The 12,048-nt window shown below is 31.7% G+C and overlaps 1 protein-coding gene across 3 annotated transcripts; it reads right to left on the bottom strand.

Moving 5' to 3' along the window:
• Positions 1–1,547: 1,547 nt before the first annotated feature.
• Positions 1,548–5,144, bottom strand: LOC112747407 (protein RGF1 INDUCIBLE TRANSCRIPTION FACTOR 1-like). 3 transcript variants are annotated; one of them, XM_025795396.3, is made up of 5 exons: positions 4,792–5,144; positions 4,517–4,714; positions 4,217–4,432; positions 3,785–4,030; positions 1,548–2,106 (listed from the first exon to the last, which is right to left on the bottom strand). In XM_025795396.3, the coding sequence occupies exons 1-4, from the start codon at positions 4,792–4,794 to the stop codon at positions 3,791–3,793; spliced, it is 657 nt and encodes a 218-aa protein (XP_025651181.3). In that variant the 5' UTR covers positions 4,795–5,144; the 3' UTR covers positions 1,548–2,106; positions 3,785–3,790. The 3 variants fall into 3 exon arrangements, with proteins under 3 accessions (XP_025651181.3, XP_072073516.1, XP_072073515.1); XM_072217415.1 differs by having other exon boundaries at positions 1,548–2,098; XM_072217414.1 differs by having other exon boundaries at positions 2,022–2,108; positions 3,792–4,030.
• Positions 5,145–12,048: the final 6,904 nt, after the last annotated feature.

The raw sequence follows: 12,048 nt of genomic DNA, 5'->3' as shown, positions 1-12,048 counted from the left end.
TTAGATATTTAGCCACCCTTCACTTTTATGTTACCAACATTTTCATTTTTTAAAAATGAAATTATAGTAAAATTATTAATTAAAATTATTAAATAATTTAACATATTAATTAAATTATTATTTAACAATTTTTAACTAATAATTTTACATAAAATTAATTACATGTGAGTTTATACCGACTTTTATTTATTTATTTCTATAGAATCGAATCAAAATTTACCGACTTCGAAACTATTTTAAAAAATTCCAAAAAATTCTGACTTATTTGAATTGACCAATTTTGCAAAAAAATTAAATATCAACTATATTAGTTATATATTAAAATTAATTATTATTTTAAATATATATTAAAATATAAAATATATATTAAAAATAAATTAAATTATATATATCTATACAATAATTAATTTGTAATGTACATCTAAGTAAGTATTTTCTATCAAACATACATTATGCCCCGTGATTAATTTATGAGTAGCTAACATTTTAGATGATTTAACATTAATATATTAAGACTCCGTGACTAGAGTAACTAACTTTCATGTAAGTTGATCGTATCACTGTTAACGCTTACAAGTCATGTCATACCACACTCGGTCAAACATAGCAAGGAATAATACTCGGGAAACACACACTTCTTTTTAGATATCTGAAATCTTAAACACGAAGGAAATATTAACCAATTTGAGCAAATCACAACATTTTCCATACAATCTCAAGACATTCTTTAGAGGGAAATATTTCCAGTTGATGTTCCAATAGATTAAGCTTTCTATTTTTCTGTGTTTATAATTAGGAAAATTAATCTTTGTTCTAATTTTATCCCAAATAATGCACAATTCCAGTCAGACCCAACTGAGGGAAATAAAGAATGAAAGAGCACACTTATAATGAGCTCATTAAGCACTTGCAACTTTATCATCCCACGGTGATTAGACCCTCAACAAAATTGCCAAAGCTAAAACACAATGTTCCCGATTAGTGCCACTAACCAGTTCCATTTTTGCGACAAATCCATGTACCCTTTTCGCCAATATGCTTTTTACCTATACACCCACTAAACAAAAGCCCTCCCATTTCTTGCATTCGGGAATCTACCACATAATTGGGGTTATATCATCAAAGAGAAATCACAGCCACCAAATGAAAATTAATATCAGCCCTCCGATTTCAAGGGTGGGACCCGCACAAGCCTCAGGTACTACGGAACCGCCCACGGGGTAATTTTGTATTTTTAAATTCAGGGCGGCTGACCTACTCTTCCTGTTTTCGAGAACCAATACAACTCGCTTTCACCGCCACCAATGACGAGCTGACACGTGTAAATGATGACGGCCCGAACTACGACCCGCCCCATATAAGCCGGCTTCGGCGGGTCCCACCGTATTGGAAGCTTACACTGCTTTTCACCACCACCATCCACTCGAGCACAAGTTGCAAGATCTCTCTTTCAAAATTTTAAAGAGGAGGAAAAGATCAAGATAATCTCGTTAAATAAAATGAATAATTGCAGTACAAGTAAGAAAGGGAATAGGGGAAAAAAAAAGTAATAAAATCTATTTTTATTTCAACATTTTTCCATATATAGACATCCCACCTTTTTTTTTTTTTTTGAAGAGTAGTACATTGTCATTTGTCTTCTTCCCCTTCCCACCATTCACTAGACCAGCCCTATTTAAGTATATTTACAACTCAACCCCAAAACTTAAGTATAATTACTCTAGAAAACAAACCCTATATTTCCCCATTTTTTACTAAAAAGGCCTTACTTATTTTGCTACATGCACGGTACACCCTGCACCCTTAACTATTTCACAGGTGTCTTATTTTTTTCTTTTTCTTCTACTTTCTCAAACTTTTACCACTTCTATTGGGATTTTTCTATATATACACAGGACACTAAAACCACTACAGAAAAGCAGAGATAGCTGACTGGAACTGGAACACCTCCAACAGCGACGACCCCTTCTTGTTTTGCAAAAAAGGGCTTGGCATTGGAAGTGTTATGCGAACTAAGCTGCTGAGACACTTGCCATTAGTGTATATATGACATATATGAGGGGCATTATAGCAAATAAACCTAAAAATACCAAACGAACTTATATTCTGTTGGGAATAAGACACAATTCCCCCTTGAGAAAACACCTTTGACAGAGAAATAAAATAGACACAATCACAACACAAGAATTTAACGTGGAAACTCCAATTACCGGAGAAAAAACCACGGCCGTTGTCAAATGACAACCAGAGAATATCACTATGTGAAAATTGTTACAACACATAGACTTCTTTCTCTCACCGGCACCCCAGTACACCCACACTCTTTCAAAGCAAATATCTAACTACACCTCACAACACTCTCTAATCAAAGAGTACAGAGGAAAAGAAAAATCAGATACAAGCTTAAAGTGTTTCTGACTGGTGCAAAAACAAATGGAGAACTTAGCCTCATATTTATAGCCTAGGCCACCCACTCCATTTGCTATCCTAAGCAATGTGGGACTAATTCAACCAAATCCTAACAATCTCCACCTTGATTGAAATAGTCACACATCTTCAGCTTCCATTGTCAACACCGACAATTCTTTGCTGCCATTGTCTATACCGACAATCATAGTTCAGAGAACTATCATACTCCACCATGAAAGTATACTCACTTGGAATTAGACCACTCCAAGAATTTCGCCTTGGTACAGATCGAAACCTTGCTGAAAATTCATGGTGCAACTTCCAAATTGGCTTTTCCTGGAAGTTCTTCAGCCATCGACCTAACTCCGCCACACACCTTGCATCTCAACGCCAACCAATGCCCGTGTGCAATTGTGGACCTGATTGCCACAACTCATCCTTATCCATGGCAGTGCGGTAATACCATGAGGATACTTCTTGTCTTCTAGAGAACATCATCTTCTCTCATAGAGAGAGCAACCAGAGATCTTCTCCTTCAACGCCTTGTGCAAACCTGATTGTATCAACACATCCTTGACTTGTACTTGCCACAAGCCAAAATTGATTCTTCCATCAAATTTCTCTATTTCAAGCTTCACAGCACTTGAATATCCTGACATTGTTGCAACCGTATACTGGAATATTATAACTCAACTGTAGACCGTGCACTAGGAAGGGTCCCCAGGAAAGAGAGGTGGGTCACAATGGACACACTTAAATACCAAGTCTTTCCTTAGCCAGAACCTTTTCCAAACTGCACTCTCACAGAGTCACACTGCCTTCCAGCAACAACAACAGCAACCAAAGATCAACCTCAAGCCACAGGACAAAATTCTTTTCTGATGTGGAAGGTCAGACTAGGCTGCAACCACAGAGCATACTAAGAATAAATCCCACCGAACCGAAGCTCTGATACCACTTGTTGGGAATAAGACACAATTCCCCCTTGAGAAAACACCTTTGACAGAGAAATAAAATAGACACAATCACAACACAAGAATTTAACGTGGAAACTCCAATTACCGGAGAAAAAACCACGGCCGTTGTCAAATGACAACCAGAGAATATCACTATGTGAAAATTGTTACAACACATAGACTTCTTTCTCTCACCGGCACCCCAGTACACCCACACTCTTTCAAAGCAAATATCTAACTACACCTCACAACACTCTCTAATCAAAGAGTACAGAGGAAAAGAAAAATCAGATACAAGCTTAAAGTGTTTCTGACTGGTGCAAAAACAAATGGAGAACTTAGCCTCATATTTATAGCCTAGGCCACCCACTCCATTTGCTATCCTAAGCAATGTGGGACTAATTCAACCAAATCCTAACATATTCTTAGTATTCTATGATTAGTCCTCCTCCCATTGGGGCTCGGTGTGGTATTCCCTTTCTTCTCTTGGCCGTTCTGTAATTAACCGAAGTTGGAGGCGGTGTGGACGGTGTGAAACTCTGGACTTGATTACTGTTGTGGTGGCGGCCATGGCTGCTGTTGCTGCTGTATGAATCCTCTGAATCTGATGCCATTGCCGCTGAATGTTTCTTCCTCTTCTGGAAGTTCTTCGATGTTCCAACAATCTGCAATATCGTAGGGTATAAGTCACACATTGATTAACCAATAAAGAAAACCGAAATACACTAAAAGGCTGTTCTGTTTTTGAAAGAACAAAGTAAAAGTCAATGTTGAGAATTTCAAAATTAAGGCAAGAGTGGCGTGAATTTGAGAGATTTTGAAAGGGGGACATTGTGTTGGTGTGAAAATACCTTGCAACCGAGAGAACAGAAGCGGTAGGAATCAAGGAGGCTGCGTTCACAGACTTCACAGGTGTTAGTGACACCTTTTCCAGGCCTTGGCTGAGGCCTCTCGTTGAGGAAGACAACCCTTGCGCTGTTGATAATGTAGGTCTGAACACCAGTGATGTCCAACACCTTCTGGATCTCATTCACCCTTATCACATCATGATATGAAGACCGCCTTATCTGTTAACACATTTAATGGCAACAGTTAATTAAACGTGTTATAGAGCATTTCATTTGTACAGACACAAGAGATATGAAAGGAACCTGAATAGCACGATGATCCTTGTGGTAAGCGAGACACAGAGAGCAGAGAGCGCCGTTCATACAGTCCAAGCAATACATGTTGCATTCGCTCTTGTGGGAATCAGCGTGTAGCTTGCATTGAACAAAGAAGCTCTCCTTCAGCAGTGGCTTCAACCATGGCGGCCACCTGTTATCCTCTTCATCTGGACCCCCAGCACCCTGCACAATTAACCAAAAACGTAAATCATCAAATCAATCCAAATCCAATGTCTCTTTACACAAGACTAGTATAGTACCATGATTCTCCTGTTCTTGGGTTTGATTTCCCGGGGGACAGTGGAGTCTTGATTTTCAATCGCCAGCTTGAAGGAAGAAAGGAAGGAAGGAGTAGAGAGTGTTTGCTGAGTTGATGCAGGAAATGTGTTTGTGTTAATGTCTGAGAGAAAGAGAAGAAGGAGGGAATGGGTTCTTGTAGAACTTGGAGGCGGTATAGAAAGAGAAAGAGAGGGTATTTTAGACAAAGTTATATAAAAGATGAACAAAACAGGCTAGGGGTCGTTCTTATCCGCACAAAGTCTTCTTCCGAACCTACTTCCCAACCCGAACCTACTTAAGATACGTTCTCTCTAAGGAACCCACCTCCTTCTTTCCTTTTAATTACTTTCTAAATACATATAAATTATTTCTTTTTCTTTCATTTAATCATGCCTTTTCTAACCACACATGCTCTGTAATTTATTTTTATTATTTTCCACTTAATACAATATTCTAATAAATATACATTATTGGAAAACATTTACTCTTATTTAATCTAGTCGCTCGAGAATAGATAGGGTTCACACATTGTGACTCCTTTTTAAAATGTAGCATTTAACCATTTACCATGTTTTAGTTGATCAGTAAATAATTTGTAACTAGTATAAATCTTTAAGAAATCACATTTGACGAAACTAGTTATATATTCATCATCATGTGATGTAATGATAGATCCTAATGCCTTTAAATACTCTTTCATTTAACATAATTTTTACCAAGTGAGACTTATTGCATGATGAAGTTCAAAGCCCTGCTTGATAAGTAATTTAAAAGAAAAATAAAGAAATATTAAAAGAAGATACAAACATATTTTTTTAAATAAATAGATAATAAAAAAAATCAAAAAACTATTTGTACACCAAAATCAACCACTAAAATCAATCATCAATATATTTATGTATAAATATATGTATGATTTAATTTATTTTCAATGTGTATTTATATTTTAACATATATTTTATATTGTGGCTGATTTTATGTATACTATTTTAAAAAATGATATAACTAAATACATAAAAATCATATCATTATATCACTTCCATTTTTTAAAATTCTGCTCTGTCGTGCTCCTTGCTATAGTGATTAACGCAATCTTTTAAAATACCTCTAATTATTCGTCAGTGGCATGGGTTTGGGCACTCCTTTTTCGTCTTGTTGTATTAATTATTACTTAACTAACTAATTGGCATTGTATTTTTAAAATGGTGTAGGAGTATAATAATGTCTGATTTTTTAAGGGCTGCTTATGTCCTAGTCCAACTTGTATTGGCTATTAATTATTTATTAATATGGTATGAACAATGTTTTAATTCAAGAGCTCGAACCCCTTCCCTATCTCTGAGTCCTAATTATCGGTTTTGTGAAAATGTGAAATGTTGATAAAATAAAACAAGCCCCCCAATAAACGCAAACATTTATTGTGTAGAGGATGTTTGATTCATGTTAACATTGTAGCAAATACCAAGTTAAGAATTAAGATTTTAATTTGTGTGGTGTTTGAGGCAACTCCATGAATGAATTAACAATAATGTGAAACCTAATTGAGATAGTAGGAAGTGGAAACATCAGGTCCTAATCATGTGGGTTAGGTCTTGGTTGGCCATCCTTAATTAGTATCTACAACAGAACCAATTATATGATCGACGAGCATTTTTTTATTATATACAGAGAAATAATTGCTGTTCCAACAAATCAAATAAAATAGAAATTATTGTCCAGTTGGTGATTAGATTAGGTCAAATTATTTTCTTTCTTTTTGGCTGTAATGGTGTATAAACTTGATAAACCGATTTACAAAAATATTTGATAACAAAAAATAATAGAAAAAAAAGTAAAAATTTATCATATTTAACATTTTATAGTTGTTATATAAAATAAGTTCTGACATTTTTTTGTTTTTTTAATATTACCATCGATTTAAATGCTCATTATCCACTTAATAAATAGCTTACAATTAATTATAGGGTTAAAATTGAGTAAATATTGAAAAAAAACTTGAATTAAAATTCTTGGAATTATAATGAGTCTCGCTACATATTCAAATAATTTTACATTCATGTTCATCCAATTCATTTAATTTGCATTGTGGAGTTTCGTCGTCTTCTTCTTCTTTTTCCTCCTCCTCCTACTTTTTCTTCTTCTCTTTCTTTTTCTTCACATCTTTTTTTTATTATCGTTATCGCCGCCACCACCATACAACCACATCCATCTCCCCCTCCTCCTTCTCCTCCTCCTCCTCCTATTTCTTTTTTATTTGATTTTTTTTATCTCTTCCTTTCTTTTTTCTTCCTCCTCCATCATCATTATTAACATCACCAACAATACCAATATTTTGCTAACATCTTTATTGATTCTGATTTTCTATTGTGATCGAATGAACCGAAAATATTACCAAAACGAAACCATTGTATAATATCAAATGAACCGAAAATAGTTCATTATATAAATTCAAATTCAGAAATGCGTGCGTCTCGAATAAACTAAAAATATTATAAAAAATATTGTATAATACCAAATGAACCGAAAATTGTCCATTATAAATTCGAATTCAGAAATACTTGTGTCTCGAATGAATCGAAAATTAGCTCAAAACGAAACCATTGTATAATACCAAATGAACCGAAAATTATTCATTATATAAATTCGAATTCGATGATAACAACGATACGTATTTGAGAAGAAGACAATGACGATAACAATGATGATTATGATAATGATAATGATGATGGAGGAGAAGGATGAAAAGAAAGAAGGAGATGAAATTCTGATAGAAGGAGGTGAAGGAAGAGAAAGAGGTATTATTAGTAACGACAATAACAAAATTAAAAAATAATAAAAAAAAGAGGAGAAGAAGAAGAGGACATAGTATCCAAAATTAAAAAGAAGAAAAAAGAAATGTGAATTTGAAAGAAGAAGAAGCGCTAGGAAAAAGAAAGAAAACGAAAAAAATACGTAACCTTTTTGATGACTAAAAAAAAAAATATGTAACTCAAATTACTTGAATGAATTTGGATATAAAATTGCTTGAATATAAAAAATTACCCTTATAATATATGGATATAGATTTTCTAACACAATTAATTTAATGCTCAATATATTGTTAATTTTACGATTCCTTTTTTATGAATAAAAATTTAAGTTTGACAGTAATTATTTTACTAGCTAAGATTTAGATATGTGTTTAGATTCTTTAAACGCGTATATAAAATGGTTATAAGGTTTAATAATGGAATCAAAATTTTTTAGCTCATATCAATTAATTTTTAAAATTATTTTTATTTTAAATTTTAAATTCTCAAAAAAATTACAATAAAAAAATTAACTAATATTAATTAATTAAAAATTAATTTTCTATACTTATTCTAGTTAACATCGTAATAGAATAGTCTTCACATTAATCATGAAAATGAAACTCAAATACTTGTGAGATTGAAATCTCATTATTTAATTTAAAAATAATTAAATCAATCATCATTAGCCAGCTAGTTTTTCACTTTTTTCCTTCCTAATGCTTATATATATGATACACACGAATACATAACACCATAAATCTCAAAAGTTGTGGGAGGAAAAGAGGCATCACAATTAAATTTTGTGTTCTGTAGATTAGATTTTAGTATATATATTACTTGTACACTATAGGTTTATAGCTCTTATTACTCATTAGTGCTCATTGTCATTGTACCTTATTGTATAGCATGATGATGATCAAGTAATAAAGTCAGAAATTCAATCACTATATTGTTTTTGTCTAAACATGAAAAGAAACAAAACAAATACTATCTTATATTCGAGCGAATGATTTATTAGAAATCAACACAAGGCTCAAACCAAATAATATGATTAGAGTTATTCTTAGCACCATATCTAGCCATCCAATATACAGCTCTATTTATTTATCGGGACACCCACTCAATATGAACAAGTCAAGGACGAGATAAAAGTTCCTGAATCTTGTGAACCAAATCTGTTACTTCATATGAATACCCACTTGTAAACTCATGCATGATGAGCAGAATGTCAAGACAATCCATTTCACATATAATATCCCTCAAACCGCAATCTCAAGCTAAAACCAGCCCCCCTCCAAACAGCAAATAATTTACATCTGATGATAAATCAGAGAGGAATGCTTCCAAAACAGCCCGAGATCCAATCTCCCTTATAATTTCTAATAATACACGTAAATCCTACTGAATTTGAATCTATATACTAACTTCCATCACAATTAATTTTAAAATTATTGTCTACGGGTAATTTTCATATATTAAACTAAAAATTGAAATTTGAAATAGTGCCAAGGTAAAGGCACTTGCAATGCCTTGCTCTGCTCTGTCGTTGGAAGTTGTTTCCCAGACATCACGCTCACCACATCTAGCACGCTACAATTTTTCTTTTTAATTAAAAAACGTTTACTTATTATTTTATTTTTTGAACTTCTTATATGTTTTGTTTTTTTCTCTCTTTGATCTAAAGAAACTGCTGAGGATTAATAATCAATCTAAAGGCTAGAATTCTAAGTGATTAGGATGTGTCACCAATTCTGCCTCTAATTTGTAGTACTTTCTTTTTTGATTAATTAGTTTGCACTTTCTTTAATGATTTAACTCGATACGAAATTCGTTTTTTTTTTCTTGGTGATTCTCTTTACTTTCTTTCTATTTTCATCCTTTGTTTTTTTAACTCGTGGATTTGGAAAACGACAAAATGGGCACTAGTGTGACTGTGTGAGTAATGGCTTTTCGTCAAAGAATAAAAGAATCCATAAATTTTGAAGCATGTAAATTTGGTGTATCTTTAGACTAAGAGAGAGTGAAGAGAGAAAAAAAAAAGTTGATAGATAATTAGATATTTATATAGGAGAATCTATTATTTTATTTTTATTATTTTTTTAAAATAGATTACACTCTAATATTTCTTCCATGCAAATAAAAACTTCTTCGTTATAAAAAAATATTAACAAAATTTAGGAATTAGATAAGGACTATTTTCTGAAAAAAAAGATATTTTAAATAAATAAATTAATTAATAGTATTTTAGTCTCTTTATAATAATCGAATACATATTTCTGAATTCTAATACCATTGCAATTTAACTCTTAAAATGACATTTTAGTCTTTTTAAATGTGATATTTTGGTTGTTTTAATATAAACTAATAAAAAATATTTTATTACTTTTAATATTGAATTAACTTTCAAATTTCTAATGCATTTAAGAAATCTTAATTCTAAAATATATTTTGTTCATTATATTGATACGTACTTATTTTTCTATATGCCAGAACAAAAAAAATTATGATCACAAACGCAGTCACAACAAGATGTTATTATGAACCTTTCTATAATATTTTAAAGATTTTTATCATATATAATTATATTACAAAATAAAATACAACTTTATACTTCATATAAATAAGTTTAAAATGAGCCAAATTAAATCGAGATAGACTAAATTTAAGATTGATTCATTTAAATTGAACTTACTAAAAATTTATAAATTAGTTTAAATAACATGAATATAATCTAAATATAATTCTATATAAATAAATTATAACTTATATATAAATAAAATATCTATTATATATATCATTTATCTATTAATTATAATTTATATCTTCTATCATAATTATATACAAAAATTATGTGTGTCTATAAAAATATATATTATAATTGTTAATTAAAAATATAAGATAGTTATTTGTATATTGAGAGAAGAGAGAGAGTTGAATTTATCCTAATTCAAGCTCGATTTATTTCATATACAAGTTTAAATCTAAGTTATAAAAGCTTGACCGACTATATCGGAAGTGGCAGATGGCGGCGGTTGCTAGAAACCGCCACAAATTTTAATTTCGATGCCTTAAAAAATGGTGGTCCTGTAAACGCTGCTAATTCGTTTTGTAGTTGTTTGAAATAGTCACAAATTCTTAAAAAAACTTTCGCTAAATTTTGTGCACCTTGTGATCGGTTCGCATGCTCATTAATTCAGTTTATTGAGTCAACAAATCAAATTAAATTGATTCACAAATATTCTTAACTCGTTTTCGGAGCAAAACGTCATGCACTAGTTATAAATTAAAGCTTGTCTTTTTCATTTTAAACAATTGGGACACAAAAATGTAAAGCATTGTGTCTGTGTCCCTTTTATAATTTAGATTTAACTAATTTGTGTCATAAAAATACATTTTAAAAATATAATAATAAAATTTTTGTAATATTTTTTATGTACTTAATGCATTAAAAATGTAAAAAAAAAATGAATTTTTATAACAATTTTTATAAAATATTCTTTTATATAATATGCTTAATCTATATTTTAGGGCACATATTTTTTGTAATTTTTAATGTTATTTTTTATTTTCATTTCTATTGCTGAAGACAAATTATTGACTAAGGAAAGAAATACGAGAGAGACTCTCAAATCAAATCAAATGATTCCTTGTATGGCCGTGCTCCTTAAGTTCAAATAAGTTAGTACTAAAATAGCAGTGGTTATTGGTTTGATGGCATTTTAGGGTTAGGATTAAAAAGTTAGTATTCAATTTCTGTTTTCTTTGAAAATGAGGAAAAAGTCCAATGAAAGAAAATTCTGGCCTCTTAGTATTAGAAAATTTCCTCTGTCTGATATCTACTGTTTATATCATGGCCTAATATCTTAACTCAAGTCCAAGTAAGCTAAAAATGTTCAATTTAAAAATTGGCCTTAATACTTAATCGACCTCTCATAAAAAAAGCCGGGTTCGATATGAGTCTCTTCCCAAAGAAGTCGAGTTCGAGATGAGCTGGCAGATAACACTTATTCAAATAAGTAATTGTTGTCTAAAATCTTTTATCTACTTCTAAAAACAATATCTCAACAGTCCTAAAATAAAGAGACGGCTATCCACCTTCAGAAGTAAAACTACTTCAACAGTAATTATTGGATCACCACTATAAATACACTGACACTTTTCAGGTATTTCTAAGTTCTAATACTCTCTTAAATTTACTTACCTCCTTTGCTAACTTAGACATTAGAGTGTCTTTACAAATATCATCCTCCATTTCTTAAAACATACAATTCGAAAGGAGACTCCCGAACGTGAACAAATTGGAGACCCCCTTTTCCCTTTTCCATTGATGTTTAGGCTAATCTTTCCAAACACCCCTTTTTCATCGATGTTTGGCCTAATTTTTTCAGCTCAATTTACCCATTTCAAGTTATCACGTAACATCTATCATACAATGAATTCAGAAAA

Source organism: Arachis hypogaea, chromosome 15 (assembly GCF_003086295.3).
Source record: "Arachis hypogaea cultivar Tifrunner chromosome 15, arahy.Tifrunner.gnm2.J5K5, whole genome shotgun sequence".
In the NCBI taxonomy this organism is placed as follows: Eukaryota; Viridiplantae; Streptophyta; class Magnoliopsida; order Fabales; family Fabaceae; genus Arachis; species Arachis hypogaea.
This window is presented reverse-complemented; position numbering and strand designations above follow the sequence as displayed.